We start from the raw sequence: 17,779 nt of genomic DNA, 5'->3' as shown, positions 1-17,779 counted from the left end.
TATATAAATATATATATAAATTATATACATACATATAAATATAGAGCAAACACTTAAGAATCACTTTTATAGCCAATTTTTAATAGCGGTTTTCTGGATAACCATGTCTAAGGGAGAAGCCCTCGTGACCAAGCTGTACCCAGCGATCTTGGGAGGTAAGAGAGCCAGTGCTGACACCTGTGGTTCTGCCTTCTGTGTTGAGCTAACAATACCAGCAGTGTTTCTTGCTGGACAAATGTGGGTCTGGGGTGTGAGGTTTTTTTAATTTACATGCAGGATAGGAAATGATGACTGTGCTGCAGTACCCTGTCCAGGCAGCATTGAGTGGGACAAGAAGTGTGCTTTAGTGTTGTGAGGAAAGGGCTGATGTAGGTCTGTTGAAAAGCTAATTCTTTAAATTAAATTAAATCAGATTAAAAGAATCATTAAAATTCTGTAATAATTTCTTTAAAGCAGTTGTAGAGTAATCCCTGGCTGCATATGAAATGTCCCACAGGCAGAGGAGGGTTGGAGTGGCATTGCACAGGCACCTGGGTTAGATGCTGTTCTGGATGGGGAATAAAAACAGGATTGTAATGAGAGATACAGAGATTGCAATGAAATGGGCTTGGAAAAACAGAGGAGCTCTAGAGAGAGTTATAAATCTACAGTGATACCTCAGCCCCCTCTAAAAACAGTAGGGAAATAGCAGTCAGACAAGTATCCTTAATTTCAATGAAAGCTGTGCAGCTACCTCTGCCTGCGGCTCTCCAGCATGAGCGTGCTGTACAGCTATACTTGGGGAGCTCACCGCTGGGAGCGATACTCAGCAGAGTGACAGGCCTTTGGGACCAGTTTTGAGAAGAACAGAAAAAGTCACAGCTGAAAACTGATTTCTCAAGAATATGTCAATTGTGATTCAGATGATGAGAGGCGTGACATGTGTACCAGTGCCGGTAAAGCATAGCCTTGAATTATTTGGGTTAGCGTGCAGGAATTTGCTTTAAAAGAATCTGATGGGTGTTAAAGGTGGGAAATCTTGATGCAAGTTTATGGAAAATACTATGACAGTGATTTAAAGTAGTGACCCTCAGGACGCTATAGAAATGTCTGTTAAAGGAAGTGTCCTCACCTAAGGCATTTAAAAGTAGTCAGAACAGGGTAAAAGTATATTAAATCCCAAAATCCTCTTTTTTCCTGGATGTATTTCTGTGTTGTTGTAAGTGTGTTAAACTGAATTTACTGAATTTCTCACAGTCCTCCTCAGACTAAACGGTTTGGTGTGGTTTGCAGGCTTTGTGTTTTTTCTCATACGGACACAAACGAGCAGCCCTTCTGCTGCTCCCCGGGGATGGCACTTGCCCAAAAATGAAGTGTTTCATTCAACAAAGATAAATTTTACATTTTGTTTCTTCCTTTATCATTTCCCAAGGTAGGATTCTGCTGAGAGAGTAGGCGGAGCAGAAGGAACATTGAAAATTTTCCAGACTTCTGATGGAAATCTTTAACCAGCTCCATCGTGTGCCTGCTGAATTACATTTATTGCCACTTCTGCGAGCTGTTTCATAGCAGACTTTGTGCCTTTTCCTTCAGAAAGCTCTTTATACACCCCAATCCAGCCCTTTTGGGAAGACCCTCTATGGTTGCACTTGGGCCGTTCAATTCCCAGAGGAGCTATGAAGCAGTCTGAGAGTTTGAGTGCTGAGAACTGGGATTTTTTTGGTTTCCATGGCATGTCACTGCTGTTACTGTCCGGTTTTGCGTTAATATTGAACTGTATCTAAGCAGAAAGCTTTTTAAAAAGATCTAGATTTCTCTTCTACTTTAGAAAGATTCAGGCTTCTAAGACATCCGCATACTATGTCTTGTGTTTCAGACATGCCTGAAACTTAAAACCAAAGAGCCTTTTTCTGCAGACTCGCAGCAATCGCCTGTAACTTCTGCTTAGTAAAGCTCCTCTGCTCGCATTTGCCACATTTATATTCTTTGAGTCACCTAACCGCACTGATGGTAGGAAGTGGGTTGGGGGAGGTCAGTTCCTGTGAGCATGGCATTTTAAGCCATGAAATGAGAGCTGCACCAGGAGCTGGTCTCCCTTATTTTTGGCTGTCCTATAGCTTGAGCAAATAAGAAAAAATGTGGGGGTGTCTGCTCCATCACAAGTAAGTGATATACGTCTCTTGTGATACAGAATTGCAATCCATGCCATGTTTGCTATCGAACATAATGTTTCCTTGATCGTATCTGTTTCTGAAAGCTTATGGTGATAACTTTGCTGTCACTCTTTTTACTGAATTTGACATTTTGGAATGCCAGAAAAATAGATGTTGTGTGAAATAACTGTTGTCAGTGTCATTGAGCTGGCTTTGATAGAAGGGCACGCGTACAGCCCCAGCACATGCTGCTTTACACCCATGGGCAGGAGGAAGAGGTGAGTTTCAAAGTGGGTTTGAGGAGAATTCTGGAGTTAATGAAGCAGAGTAAGAGGAAAAAGAAGGGTATGCCCGGTGGCAGGGTGGGAGAGATTTTGCTCCCTCCTGCTCAGCAGGAGAGGGTTTGGAGCTAGTCTGGTGCAGAGCAACTTGTAAAATTGGAGAGATGAGGAAAAACACAGGCTCTGGAGCTGTCGGTCGTGGAGCACTCTGAGGATGGTGTTGTGTGCTTTGTAATGACCGTAACGTTGTGGCATTACTAGAGCTGACACCATGAGATAAATTTCATTGCAGTGCGTTGCAGGTAAGACTGTCGACACTGGGTTTTCCGACAGTGTACTGAGTGCTGTAGCTTCTTTAAGGAAGTTCTTACCCAGCTGTGTCTGTAACACAGGCTGAGCATGAAGGACAGAGTATTATACCACTCACCAGATTCCTGCTGACACAAGGAAGACATAATCAGCACCTTTTAATTTGTGTCAGAGTTCCTCTTAGCAGGATTTTATTTTATTCAGATACATACATTAGCTCTGCTCTTGAAGCCCTTTGCTTTCTAGCAGTAGGTTTCTGCCTTAAGAGCAGCCTCTCCTCCTTGAAAGGCTTTTACTAAGGAGGAAGGGATGAAAAGAGAGAGAACTTCACTGTTAGTGACAGCGTTAGGGAAGGGCCAAGTGGGTATTTCAGTTGAAAATACAGGGATGCTTGAACTGGACATAATGAAAACCTGCTAGTGGAGGTTAGAGGTACATGGCACATGCTCAGTTTGTAGCCAGACTTCGGGAAGAGCTAAGTTCCTGTTAAGATGTCTATTAAGATGGCTAGGCAAGGAATAGCTTTAAAAATAGCTCTACATGTTAACATTTGAGGGTTTTGTGGTGGTGGTTGTTGTTGTTATTTTTAAATTTGGTCAGTTCAGGGCACATGCTTAGTTGTCCAGACTCCTGTTAGCTGCAAATATATCTTTTACCATTATATAGGTTCTAGTTCATTTATCTTTGTGTATTTTCCTGCAGACAGGTTTTTAATCAGACTGGTGATGGTTGCTTATCCATTTGATGTGCCTGATGCATATTACAAAACAGCATTAGAAATGGAGACACCACTACTAGATGCATTTCTGGATGCAACACCCAGTTTCCATCTGGAATAGTTTCACTTTTAGATGCTTGGAGAAAGATTAGAGAATTATAATGTCTTCCCATGCTTCAAGTTGGACCTGATGGGTCACATTACACTGATTTGCCTTTTGGAGCTGTTGACTTCACTGATGTTGCAGAGAGCCTAAATCAGCAAAGAATTAGGAAACTGGAAGCTGTCAGAGCTTGTTTAACTTGTGGGTGATAGCAGTCATGGCAGGAGTAGGAAAGACCCTCCACTGGTTGCTAAGACTATTTTCTCTTCCCTCGAGATGACAGGGAAGGTCCCCCTGAGGAGGAGCAGTGGGAGCTGTGCAGCTGGGGCTGTGCTGCCTGTGGGGCAGCCAGCAGCCCTGGAGAGAGCCTCCCCTCTCCTGGGGGTCCTAGGTTTGGGCATGGCAGAGAGCTTGAGAATTACCCCTTGGCAAGCCTCCCTTGAGCAAGGGAGTTCAATTCAAGTTACGCTATTAAAGTCATGTTTGTCATTCTGGATGGATGGATGGAGAAATTCCCCGATGGTATTAATTCCTGGTGAAAGCAAGCTTCTAAAGTGGGTGTTGCTTACAATGCCTTTCCAGGGTGTCTAGTCTGTAGAGCCTTTTTCTGTTAGTCCAGTGTTTATCATCCCTTTTACTCCTTGCTCACTCTCCATGCCTTGTGTAGGGGTGCGGGAGGTGGGCTAGCCTGATGAGGTTTAGGCTTTCTTCGTTTCAGCTGAATACTACAAAAATCTCTTCTTCTGAAAGAGGGCTGGGTGAGAAATCCTTCTGTCAGATCAACAAACATAGGATGTGCCAAACCAGTTGCTTGTCATAACATTTCTGATTCTTGCTGCTGCCTATCACAGGCCTCCAAGGTATTTTTTATTTTAAACTGGGATTATTTTTGAACGCTGCTACCTGGGGACTAGGTGCCAAGCACAAAACTTGAACATGGCTTGTGCACTGGGTTCAACTGGTCTCTTTACTACTATGCTCGGTGGAGCACCCAAAATCCTTGTATTTTGTCTTAGTCTAATAGAAAAATATATCATAGCCTTCAAGTTTGCGACAGCATCTAAGAGAACTTTTTCAAAAATACAGTCTTTCTTCTGAGTGCAAACAGCTTAGTGAGGCTAAGGGGAGATATTTGAGAAATTTCTTTGTGCCATGAAAGAGTTTCCCAGTGGCATTGAATTCTGTCAGAAAGACTGAAGTTATTTTTCCATTTTAGTGAAAACATAAATTGTACATTATCTTAGGCATTTTCAGAAGTTTCGTTTAAGTTTTACCTTAGGAGAAGCCTTAATACGTATTATTTCATTAATGTAATACAAAAAATTATCTCTGGAAAGCATCATTTTTGTCCCTTTCTGCTTGGATTCATTTTGAACAGAGAAATTGTAAGCAGCATTGTTCGTGTGAGTAGAATTATGAATAAGCCGTGAAATACTTGAGCTTAAATACATTGGAGACACAAGGACTGGGCATAGCAAAGCTGAGTTTTACAGCAGAGTTTTATACGTTTGGAAGTGCACGCTCAGGTTTTTAGAGCTCTGCCTGTTGGTTGTGCTTGGGAGGCGCTGGCTCCACGTCCAGACGGGCTGTAACTTTCTGCCCGGAGCCGTCACAGGTAGCCAGGGATCAGATGTGAAGTCAGTGTCAGCCAGGCTCTCTGGGAATAACAGTTTAATAGTAGTAGCCTTTTACAAGGTTTGGACACAAATCACCATTTTTTGTCAATTTGCACATACCACTACACATGGCAGTTACGGCTAATCCTGTCTAGGGAGGGTTTGCACAATCCAAAGCTGGACCGGAGAGCAAAGAGGAGGCGGTTTCTGTGTTGGGTCCTGCAGGTTTGGTGGATACAGGAGGGCAAGCAATGGGGGGCCTGTCAGCCGCTCCCACCTCTGGAAGCGTCTGGCAGAACCACAGACATCTTGGGGGGCGCTACTTGGGCTACGCCTGGGTCTTATTTATGTTGTCCCTCTTGTTTTCCATTCCCAGGAGCACCCTGGAGTGTGCTCGGCAGACAGTGGGGTTTACTTCCAGAGAATTCAATGTGAAATAATCCAGTAAATCTTGTTTTCACAGATCACTTTATAGCACTTGAAAAAATATTTAAGGAAAGTGGATTTTTGTCTTGTGTGCAAAAAGCAGCCCTTAGGGGCCACATCAGAGATAACAGAGAGAACCATCTTGGCTTAAACTAAATAAAAAAGAATGAAAGCCACTTCTGTGGTTTCACCTATGCATATTTTTCTTGATTTAGGGCCAGCACTACATTTGGTGTTTAAGGCACTTGTAGCTTTCCAAGTTCCTCTTCTTTCCAACTACTTATCAATTTTATTTTCTGCTTTGTGCCCACTTGCTCTTTGGATGTACCATCAATAAACACGTGGGTTAAGCGTGGGCAGTTAGGTGAGCAGCGATATATTTTCAGCAGTGACCTATATATGCAATATACAAGATGATGTAAAATATTGTATGTTTAGAGGATGATAGATTTTTTTTTTTTAAGTTTTTAAATATCAGGTCTTTTTTAATGGGAAGTCGCGTAAGGCTTTGCTAAGTGTTTACTCTGCAAATGCATCTGAGCACAAGTCCTAGAGCATTCGAAGCCAAGTTCAGAGCTTGTTTCAGGCAAGATGGACGCATTTGTTAAGTAATTACTAGCGGAGGATCTTGTGCCTTGATTGTTTGACAGGATTATGCAGCAGAAGATAAAAACTTGTGTGTGGATTTATAAAATAAGGATCAAAGCACTTTACTTCTCAGTACCGTAAACAGGTCATAAGAGCTTTTAGCCTAGACATAAAAGAGGTGTCTGGTGGTGCCACGCACTTGAAAGCAAGCAACCACTAGCTCTTATTTTTATCAGTAAGAAAGAAAGGTTGTCGGACCTACTTTCACAACGATGAATTGCAGTAGGAAATAAAAAGGAATTGGGTTTTAGTTCCTTTTGAAACTTTACAGAATGGTACCAACAAGACAGTCCCTTTTTGTGGCAGTGGTTGAAGAGGAACAGGAAATGCTTAGGGCAACCAGTACCCATCAGCACAGGGATAGCTGGACTCGGCTTAGGATGCCCAGCTGAGGATGCCCTAGGGATATGGTACCTGAGGAGAGGAGGAGCTGTGATTCTCCTCCCTCAGCCATGGCAGGGGACTGTGGTCATGTCCAGCATCTCCCAGGGGCTTCAGCACTTGCCAGAGACGAGGCTGGTGCCATGCCTATATGGTCAAATGACATGGCATGGTTAGAGGTGTTTTCTGGAAAGCTGTTGTAGGTACAGAGATTTGTCCACTAACAACTGGATCATTAATTTTTAGGAAAATACAACATTGCTGGATTGCCTTCCAGTTGCAGGCATTGGTGAATATCTGCTGAAACACTATCTTCTGTGTGCTGCCCTTTTTATTTTTTTTGAATTAGAGCTTTTTTCCTTGTGCACTATTTTAACTTCTTGCTGTGCTGAGCTACTGTTAATAAGGGAGAAGTCTCAGTCCTTTCCCTAAAAAGCTGCCCCCCCTGTCTGCTGTTGCTGTCACAGGGAGCTCTTGGTACCCAGAGCTGAAGCATCTCTGTAAACTCTTTCTGTGATTATGTGTTTGCAATAATCTATTAATCTGCTCTAATAATCTACTCTACTTTCACTGCATTTTCCTGAGAAGTTAAATTATATTTGAATGAAACCTAGTACTTAAAAATTCCTGGTTTCAGCTGGAAGGATGTTTTAATACCTAGTCTCAAATCTGCTGAAAAGCAAACTTCGTGGTAGAAATGCTAATGAAGCTTCAACAGCAACAACTGGCAGCCATACTGAGGAATTCAGGGGTTGTATATTAGGTGTCAGAGATCAGTAAATTGATTTGTGCCATCTGAATCTATTTTGTCAGCAAAATTGACTTTAATATTTTGCTTATTTAAAAAAAAATAATCTGTATCACTGTGAGAGTTTCTGCATTTTGAGGCCAGCTCTCAGCTAATCTTCCCAAGCAGTCTGTACGGCTCAGATTTCAAAGTCTTTATTCAAAAGGTCACATCCTGATTTAATACCATTAGTATAAACCTAGGATAATTTAGTTGATGTGGATGAAGGTGCTTGTCATTTCAGTTTTTTGATCTTAATATAAATCTGTCCAAGAGTAGGTTGTATTTGTGAAGCTAATGCCGTGTTCTCAAACACATCACAGGAAGGCGAAGATTGATTTTTTTTTTTTTTTTTTTTTTTTTAAATGTTTAGGTGAATCCTTCTACATGATGCAGGTCACCTCTCGCTCCAGCAAGATGCTGGTAATTTCAGCTAGTCCACTTTAAAACAGGAATATGAAAAGAATGTTTGTCATGTTTTCTTTGCCATTTTTTTTATGGGTTAGCGTTCTAATTTCTACATTTCATATGTTTTCTGCTTCTCAGAACTGCCGGAAGCATATATATTCATGTTTTCATATGCAGCAATTTTAAACCGCAGTCCCTTTTAAACTCTTTTTTTTTGCCTTCTTATGACACACTATTAAAGCTGGCGTGAGGATTTCATGTAGCTGTAGGCTTGCCACAAGTCCAAAAAAAACCCAAATCAAAAAATGCAGTATCCACTATGTGAAAGTGGGTATATGGATTTACTTCCCAGTGCCCACAGAAATGAATCAAGAATGTTAAGTTAAAAGACAAGCAAACATACTAATCACTCCTTTCTTTGTTTTCCCATTGGATCATATCTTAATGGCATCTTCTAGATCAGATCTTTTTGAAGGAATGTTAATATTTTATGTAAGGAGGAATAATAGCGGTAAAATGCAGTTTGAATGCTTAAATCCCCTGAAGGAATGGCACTTCTACCATTCATCCCACATGGGACACATTTCTAATTCACTGTAACTTAGGTGTATTTTACCAAATAACATCATGTTGTATGCTGGGGCGCTTGTATTTCTGTTTGGAAAAATCCTTTTGAAATGTTTTTTTATCTTTTATATTTACTCTTTTATTTTGGGTGTCCATAGTAAAGAAATAAGTAATTCATTAAAGATAGGGTTACTGAAATTCCAGCTGTCTTACCAGTCAGCTAGTTTGACATGATTATTAAGGCTGGATATATTGGTTGTAATACCTTGCGAGTGAATGGCTCACCCATCTTCTGCCCGCCCCCCCCCCCACCCCCCCTTCTTCAGGAACTTGGATGAGTGATATGCTTCTACAAGTAGCACAAATTTTCTTCAGGATTAATAGAACACGATAAATGCTGACTTTCCCCCCCCCCAGGTTGCCCTTGTTCTCCTTTTCAAATCAAATGTCACATTGACTCAAATCCAGCGTTGGAAGCATGTGGGGAACTGCAGCACATCAGCTCAGCACAATGTATTCACCAAACTGGAAGGAAGCCGAAAACCAAAACTCCACTGGCCAAAATGCATCCTCTGCAGAAACCCCAAGGCAAGTGGCTTTGTGCTTCTAGCAATTGTACAAGCTTCTGTCGCACGTGAAGTGTAGTATTGTTAAATGAATTGTTTTAATTTTAGGTCACAGCAAAATAGTTATTTTTATGTTCTAAGGTTGAGATACAGCTGGGAAGGTTTTATTATCTTCATTTTTTTCTGTTAGATAACCTCTTAGGGAAGCCTTCAAGAAGAAATTGATTCAGGAATAACAGATACTTAACTTGTCAATTTCTATTTCCTATACTGTTGTTATACCTCATGCAGCTGTGAAGTGTAAGTTTAATTTAACAATATTGTTTTCATTCTTTATTAATTTAAAAAAAAAAAAAGTAAGAATAGCTTATTGTTTAAACCTAGTCTGTTTTCCATTTATTGTAAGAACTATGCATTGCAACAGGAAATGCCTAAATGGAACAAATGTATTTTAAAAATGAGAAATAGGAGCTAAACCAGTCACATGCAAGGGTAGCATGTGGGCTGTGGTAATTCCACAGACCTGCCAGAGTCATAGTCAAATAGGTGGCAATCCCGAAGTATGGTAGAAGAAAAGCCAGGAAGAAGCATGTTCCAGCTGGTCTCCAGGCAGGTTTTCTGGTCTCCCCAGGCTTTTCTTCCCTGAAACTTCTGAATGCTAAAAAAAGACTGCGGTAAATTTCTTGAAAAAGGATAAACTGTTTGCGTGTTTTGCCATCAGTGAAATGACATGTGGTCTCTCTTTGTAATGTCAATTTATCAAGAGCCTCCACTGCCACCCCGCCCTGCTTTGCTGAATTGGTTAAAATATTGTATATAACGGGTGCTTGTCTTAAGGTAATTGCAGATGCAGAAAGCATATAGTTTGAGAGGTGTTTGGAACAACGGAGGGTGAACCTGAAGAAGATACTAAGTTCATAAACCAATATTTTTTTAAGAAGCATGTCCATGACAGTCATTGTCACGTGAGAAAAAGAGAAAAGATATTCTGGTCACTGTTAGGGTGTGTTGTACAAACTGAGCCTCTACACCACCACCGCCTCCCAATTCAAATGCCTATATGAAAGCAATTTTCTAATATGTATTTAGCCTTAAACAGCTACAAAGAAAGCATTGTATTTTCTGATTCTGGAAGTAGACCTTAAACGTTAAATTAGTATACTAAACATCTCACGAGGTCTGTGTATTTATGGAGCTTTTACCTTGAGGTCTTGGTTGTCCAGGTTTAATTAGTGGGTGTTCCATGAATGTTTTTAATACTAACAATAAAAAGGAATAGCAGAAGTGTCTGTTCAGTAAGAAATTAATTCAGCTGGTGTAGATCCTTTGCTGTTGTACTGATTGCACTGATTTCCAATTACTGAGGACATAGACTGTTTTTATATGTAAGTATTTCAGAAAAGTTGGAGGGAGAGTACTTAGCTTGATTCAAATCATGCTTAAAAGTTACCCAAGTAGATTAGTGTAATCTATTTCCATCACTAAGATAGTTACTACTACTTTTTTCCGCTGCTCACACACATCCGAGTTCTCTCTCCCATTACAGCCATAAGCTTAGAACCAAAGAAGTCAGTGTATCGTACTGGCTGGTTAATACTCTGAACAGGATGGAAATTTGTTGATGAGGTGAAATAAACACCCAAAGGTAAAATGCTTTCTTGACTAGTTACTCTTGCTAATACTTTTTTTGACAGAACTCAGTTTGTTGGGCTTCTCGATGTTACTATAAAAGTTGTCCAAGAAGAAACAGGAGTCCCAATGAAAATTCCCATGAGAGACTGTGGCATAGTACCCAATACTCAAAAATCAGATCACCTAGTGTCTCAGACTGAGCTAAGTTAGCCAAAGCTACAAATCAGCATTATAAGTCTTGGTCATGGATGTGCCAGTCATGTTCCTGAAAGACACTTCTTTGTCATAAATTTTAAATAATGATTTTATTATTTCACTTCTTTATAATAAAACTACTTTTTAAAAGTAACTGCAATTAGCTTACATATGACAGTAGAGAACAATATGTACGGTACTTTGCAAGGAAGGGAAGATGGTACAATTTTTTTCTCTTCACTTTTATTGGCTTTGTAAATTTGAAATGGCTTTTCTCCCTTGTATAGTTCATTGGTCTGCTGTTACTGTATAGGTTGTATACCCAGTAAAGAAAGGAAAACATTTAATGCCTCTCCAGGAAAATGAAATTGTAAAAATTAAGGAGGGGAAAAAAAAAAAAAGTTGTTGTTTTTATTAAATTGGCTGTATTGAAGTTGACATTTTTCCTGTAAACCATCCTTACTTCCTCTTGGTGGCCGTGTCCAAAAAAAGTAGTTGTGACAGTGTGGTGCATTTCCTTGCAGCAGACCTAAATCTTTCCTCAGTTTTTTGTTGGTATTTTTATGCAAGAACCTTTCTTCCCAGGGCTTTCTCCCTAGAGCTACATGGATGTCTCATTAAGGCCTGTTTCTTGTTGATTTGTTGGGCAACGTGCTGGTACCACCACCTGAGACTCTAGGAGCAGCTCTCTACCCCCACCCAAGGCTGTGCTGTTGGGTCATTTATTCTTTTTTTGAGTGTATTCACTTCCCAGGGGATAACCTTTCATAATCTGCTTCATCATGTGTATATTTTTAGGTCTCTTCTTGTCAGGGGACGGTAACTGAAGTAAGTAAATCTGCAAGTGCGACTCACACTACTTGAATTTTTCTTTATTAGGTCCTCCCAGTTTTCCCAGTGAGTCATGATAGACCCACCACCGCTGGGATGATTGATGGGAAAGCCTTCATCAAGTTGCTAATAAATGTGTGTTGACTGTTTGCCTATTACTGTAGAGGAAGCACTTGTGAGAGAGAAACTCACGGGCTGGGGGGTGCAAAGGCTGAGATGCTCATTTTGCAGTGAGGGAAGGGTCCTTATTCCCTGCTGTTTTACAGATTGAGGACCAAGCCTGGGCTGTACCTTCTCCTACATACTTAACCTTGCCTTTCCCTTTTCTAATTCTGTCCTGCTTCTTCTCATTATTTCACTCGTTCCTTCTGCAACAAAGATTTTGTGTCTTGGTTTCTGCCTCCTCTAAATAGCCGTGGGCTGCTATGTAAAACCTTCAGGAGGAGGAGGACTGGGGAAATACCATTCCAGCACATGGCTTCAGGTGCCACCTGAAACACGCTCCATAATACTAATGCCTCTTCCATGCAGCTGGCTTGCTTTCTTTTTTCCACCAGTTTACCTGTCTGTGCAGGACGGGCACTGGAAGCCGCATCCAAGGTCATGCTGCTTTGTGGCTGGGACCTGGAGTGAGAAAATAGCAGCATTAGTTCCTGCATGGGCCAGGACTCGTGGAAGGTGGCTTCAGAGCATGAGCAGGAGTTTTGCTTGGGCTCCCACTTCGGGTCCTGGATCCCTACCTACTTTTTTTTTCCATGGCTGACTGTTTGTTTAGTACTTATGATGATGGTGCACATACTGATGAGCTCACCTAGTGTTGTTTGTTCTTAGTGTGCAGATCTTTCATTCACGCTCTTGTAGAATTCTAAAATGGCTTTGAGTTTAAAAGTCTGTGTTGTGGTATGTAACACTGCTTCCTTGTAAATTCTGAATGTAGGGGTTTTGTGTCAGCTCTGGAGTTGGATGGGGCTCTGAGCAACCTGATCTAGTTGCAGATGTCCCTGCTCATTGCAGGGGGGTTGGACTAGATGACCTTTAATGGTCCCTTCCAACCCAAACCATTCTATGATTCTATGCTCTTGTGTGGTTTAAATTTTGCTTCATAAGTAGTGCTTGATAAGGTCAGCAGCTTTGCCTCCATGCTGATGTCTCTTATTATTTCAGTAAATAAAAATTGAGAACTAACAGAAGTGTCTTCCTTTTTGTCCAGTGCAGCGTGTGTTGTCTCAGGTGATTCAGGTGGAGTCCGCTAACAGGAAAGACATAAAATGTTTACGTGAACCCATTGCTGTTAGTGTAAATGCTTTGGCAGTGAACTTCAGCTTTTGAGTGTTGTGGACCAGTCTGAAACTATCAAGGGCCTGACAGGGGATGTGTGGTAGGTTCTTGCCTGTCTGCCTGCTGCATTGTGCACCTTCTGTAAAGAGCCTAGAGCTCCCCTTTTCTGGCTAGATGAGCCAGATGGCTGCGTGGATACTTTTTTTTAGGTTGTTCTGTTTTGTTTTTACAAGGAGAAATGTGGCTGGGCACCCACTGATCATGTGGTGTGCAAGTGAAAGCCTGGTGAACAAAACATAGAGCTCGACCATCCCATTTATATGCCAGATGATTTTCTTTTCCTGCTTACCTGTTATTCCTGTGTAAGATTGTTTTTTTTGGTGGTGTTTCCAAAAATTGAACTATAACACCTTTATTTTAAGACAGGAATTCCAGATGTTTTTGGAGACTGGGCAAATCAGTCCTTTTATAGGAAATGTCCCATTAAAGCACAATTCTTTAGAAGATTTGATTTTATTCTTTGGTGCTGAAATAAACTCAGTAAGGTGGGTAGTTTAAAATCTGACATACATGCAGAGTTCAAAAACTCTTTAACAGTCCTTTGTCACTGACTTCTGACAACGACCTGTCCATAGCTGGAGCAGGGAGGACATCTGAGCTGATGCGGACCGTAAAACAGATGCAGACCCTTCTGCAGGGTAGTGACAACAGGGATTGGCTTTTTGGGTGCATATGCCTCTGTTTAGCCTCCTAAAGAAAGTTACTCTGAAATTACATTCAGAACACTTGCTAATTAAAGCTCTATTACAATGTTAATCACATTATGCTGATGTGCCATATCAACCATTTAAAAATTGGAAATGCTTGAAATAAATTGTTCTTGAAAATGTTATTTAATAAAAAACATATTTAGAGTTTCCTCATTTAATGTGTTAAGTCTTTGGATAGTCTGGACCAGAGGGCATACTTCGCAGCGCCGCTCCAAGTAGCGTGCCCTTTGGGAGCAATTGCGCAGTTGGTGTTCCTACCTTCTAGTGTCAGGTCTGCCTATGTGAGGTTGCTTTCACTGTATGAAACTATAACAGCACGTGAACCTGTTGCCATGGGTTACTGCTTGCGTATTTCTGAAACCATTTACTCTGCAATTGATATAAGGTCTGAATAAATTTTTTTAAATTACATTACATTTTTTAAAAATACTGTGTTAAACTTTGTACCTTTGCCTCCTAGTGAATCCTTAAGCAGAATGTATGCATTCTTACATGTGTTTTATTTATATTGTATATAACTTACCGTAGAACCAAAAGAGGAAGGAAATTTATGAAGACTACACCACAGAAGAGGTGGGGGAGGGAGAACGAAAGGAAGAAAAGCTATTATGTTCTGCCTGTGGCGTTTTTGACCAAGCAAACACAAGGCACTGAAATCCATGGTGGGATTGTTTTTTGGTGGTTTGTTTTGGGTTGGTTTTTTGTTTGGTTTTTGTTTCTTTTTTCCCAGTGTAAGAGATTCAACAGAGTGCCTGAGTTTTGAAAACTCATGGGAGGGGAAACTCGTTGGTGTGATTGAGATGGTGAGCACATTTGCAAAAACGAAGTGTGAGCTGTGCATCCTGTTTGGTAACAAGGAAGCGGTAAAGTTCTGCGAGCCACTTGGTTCGTTAACACGTCTGATACAGCTGTAGAAATACAAATAGAAGCCCATCATTTTTCTTTAGCGTACAGCAGTCTGCTTTGGTGTAAGAAATACTTCGGGACTGTGCCTGTGCAATTTATAAAGGCTGGTGAAAGAATATGTTCTCCTCGTTCTGCATTGAGTGCTTGGATTTTGTTCCCAGTTTAGGATAAAGAAGATGGAGATTTATCCTCCCGTATTTTCCCCTGTCTTTTATTAGTACCTCCTAAGCCTGTCCATCTCAAACCTGGGCAGGAAAGAATTCCTCCTGCACCTTCTCGGCCTTTGCCAGCTGATCCCAAGTCATCGAGGAGCTTAGTGCCTGGAGAGGAAGAAATACCAATATCAGCAGGAGTCAACACGCTCATTGAGAAATTTGAAAGTATTAGGTAAATATGGCTTTGCAAGATCTGCTCTAATCTCATGTTCTGCATTTTTAACTTAGAATATAACAATAGAAAGCACTAATTGTAGTTGTCATGTAGAAACTCCTCTTGGGATGATTTCTACTGGTAGTGCAAAACTTGACTGACTACACAAAGATTTATTTATTTATTTATTTATTTATTAATAAAAGCATGTATTTCAATGACTTTTAGTTTGTAACATACAGTTGTTCTTAAGGAGCTTAAGACCTGCTGAATTTGATAAGTGCTCTACCAGAAACAAGTAGCACAGAGTCTGCTTTCAGTAAGTTGACTTGATGTCAGGATTGGTTTTTGCATTATAGGAACTTGATTATTGTGATATAAAATAATTGAATTTTCTGTCTAAGATTCAGTAAAAGTCAGACATACTGTTAGCTTGCTTCTTGGAGGCAGGGGAGTGTTAAATTGCAATGTACAGTGAAACAACATCATGTAGAACAGCGTTTCCTCTGAAACTTATATATATGAGACATTAAATAGGCTAAAATATATGTATTTTGGTGTAAAACCAGCTCATTTTACAAACATGTGAAAACTCCCTCTGAAGACCAAATCTGCCTGATGGAGCTAAGTGATTTTTTTCCATAAAGAGGGAGATGGAGACAGAGACACTATACAGTGCCTTGGAGTGTATTATCACCTGGGTGAATCTGGTTAGGTATCTTTCGAAAAGAAAAGATAATGCTGTCTTGTGTTTCAAAAACATCCTCTCTCTGGCAGAAAATACTTTGCCCCAAAGGCTTCATTCTGTTGAAGAATGTGAGTTCCTGTTTAAACCCACAACCAAATGCTTCTTTTAAAAGATGATTCCTCCCTCCCCAAACCTTCAAACCAGACTGTTTTTCAAGGCAACCTGGGGAGTATTAAAGGTCAGGGATTCTAGTGGTGCCATTTTAGTAAAACTTATGGCTAGGGGTGGAGTGTTTTTATTGGAAATTGTTGGGTGAATATTATTACAGCAAAGTGCACACACTTGCCTCCTAGGATTGTCAGGGGGGTGCAAGAAATACAACTTGAATCAAATGATAATCAGGCCCTCTCTCTTTTGGGGCACTTTTGAAATCTCTGAGTATTAATATGAATGACTGTGGTGCTTTCTCTCCACCTGCAGGCAACCTGTACATATTCTTCAAAGAAACCAGCTAAATTTAGCTCTTAAGATGGAATCTGGCTTGGACTCATCCAAACAACCAAGCTCGTGTGACTGTGACATGGTAGCAGCTTCCAGCGGCTCTTCCACAAATGAAAAAAGTGAACCGGATGAAAACGAGCCAGACATCCCGTGCAGCACGGATCTATCTAACACAGACATAATGAAAATTAAAGAGCTAAGCATAGGCGATAACAAAAGCCATGAAGACTGTACTGCTGTGAATGTGAGCAAAGAGCCCTGTGGAGAGCTGGGCAATAAAGACTCAACTGCAGAACTGAATGGTAATGGTAAAATTCCCAATAGAGACAGTGGCATCGACAGTCCTTCTTGTAGTGTGGCAGGGGAAACTTTCCCTAGTGAAGAAGGTGCAGAGCAAAAGAAACCCAGCGTGGCTGGGAACCCAGGGGAGATGGAACCTGACAAAAAGGGCACCAAACCTTCCTCTGTGGAGCAAAAGAGAGACTCCACGCAGGATGAAGACAGTGACATTGATGAAGGAAGCAGTGAGGAACAAGAGACAGCAGACATGCCAAAGTTAGAGTATTTGGATGTAAACAAGGTAAGGTAGTTTGTTCATTCCTATTAAGTGCTCTGAAACCAGTTCCTGCCTCTGGTCACAGATCCCTTGCATCACTTTCATACGTTGTCTGGGTTTTTTGTTTGGTTGGTTTTACGTCAAAGGCTCGTGACAGTTTTATAATTTCCTGCTTGATGCAGGTTGTAACTTGTTCCTGACCTAGATAGTATCTTTTAGAAAGGTTCACAGTCTTGATTTAAAAGGTTTCATATAAAAGAATTCATCATAGCCAGAGGTAAGTTGTTAAAATTCGAGTGCTTTTGTAGGTAAAGACTCACACCTTGTGTTTCTTGTTTGGACTTGTCTTGGTTCAGCTTCTAGTTGTTAGATCATGTTGTTTTCAGTGGGGCTCCGTGATATACAGGGGGCTAATTGAATAGTGCATCTTGCAGGGTCGGGGCCTTGCATCCTAGAAGAACATGCTTGATGGAAATATCTTCTAACAGTAATTCTTTTTTTTTTTTTTTTACACAAAGCCTGTGCTTCTATTGGTGTGACCACTTTCGAGTGCAAAGAAGTTGTTTTGAGGGTAGTTATATCAAATTACTCTTCGGGAAACTGTAGCTAGAAGAGATTTTCTTTGAATCCAGAGTAATGTAGTCCAGGCTGTTGTGTATTTGCTGCAGCTGTATAAGATTAATGACAGATTCCTTTGATTATCTGTTTATCGAGACAGTTATTTTTAGAAATAGTGATGATAGAATGGGTTAGATTTTTCCAGAAAAAGAAAACAGAAGATGCTTTGAGCAAAATGTGTGCAAAATATTCCACTTTTTGTTTGGTAAGATTTTTTGTTTGTGTTTGGGGGTGTTTGGGGTTTTTTCTTTCCCCCCCCTCAGCCATCATGACAGTAAAGTTAATATAGTGGATTTTTGTTTTTTTTAAAGAGTATGATGAGCACTAGCAACTACTGAACTGTAGCTAGTGAACTGTAGCATTCACACCTCAGGTTGTGCAAATCGAGTGGTTCTGTTGAAATCAACAAATATGTTGTTACTTGTGTATGTCAAGAGCTTGTCCCTTGGGAAATGTGGTTAAAACTCATTCAGTAGCTTCTGGGTCAAATTGG

The 17,779-nt window shown here is 40.7% G+C and overlaps 1 protein-coding gene across 10 annotated transcripts in view; it reads left to right on the top strand.

The window, feature by feature from the left end:
- FGD3 (FYVE, RhoGEF and PH domain containing 3) overlaps positions 1-17,779 on the top strand; it is a 112,974-nt gene that overhangs the window by 50,491 nt on the left and 44,704 nt on the right. For 9 of the 10 annotated variants that reach the window (XM_087744090.1, XM_087744091.1, XM_087744099.1 and 6 more), the window contains exons 2-4: positions 8,794-8,964; positions 14,773-14,941; positions 16,092-16,692. In XM_087744090.1, the coding sequence (XP_087600216.1) occupies positions 8,794-8,964; positions 14,773-14,941; positions 16,092-16,692 (941 nt within the window). Of the gene's footprint in view, positions 1-2,004; positions 2,142-8,793; positions 8,965-14,772; positions 14,942-16,091; positions 16,693-17,779 lie in introns of those variants that run through there. The other variant, XM_087744093.1, reaches the window with a different exon arrangement.

This window comes from Nipponia nippon, unplaced genomic scaffold (assembly GCF_047370975.1).
Source record: "Nipponia nippon isolate SJK-2023a ecotype South Korea unplaced genomic scaffold, ASM4737097v1 scaffold_9, whole genome shotgun sequence".
Classification (NCBI taxonomy): domain Eukaryota; kingdom Metazoa; phylum Chordata; class Aves; order Pelecaniformes; family Threskiornithidae; genus Nipponia; species Nipponia nippon.
This window is presented reverse-complemented; position numbering and strand designations above follow the sequence as displayed.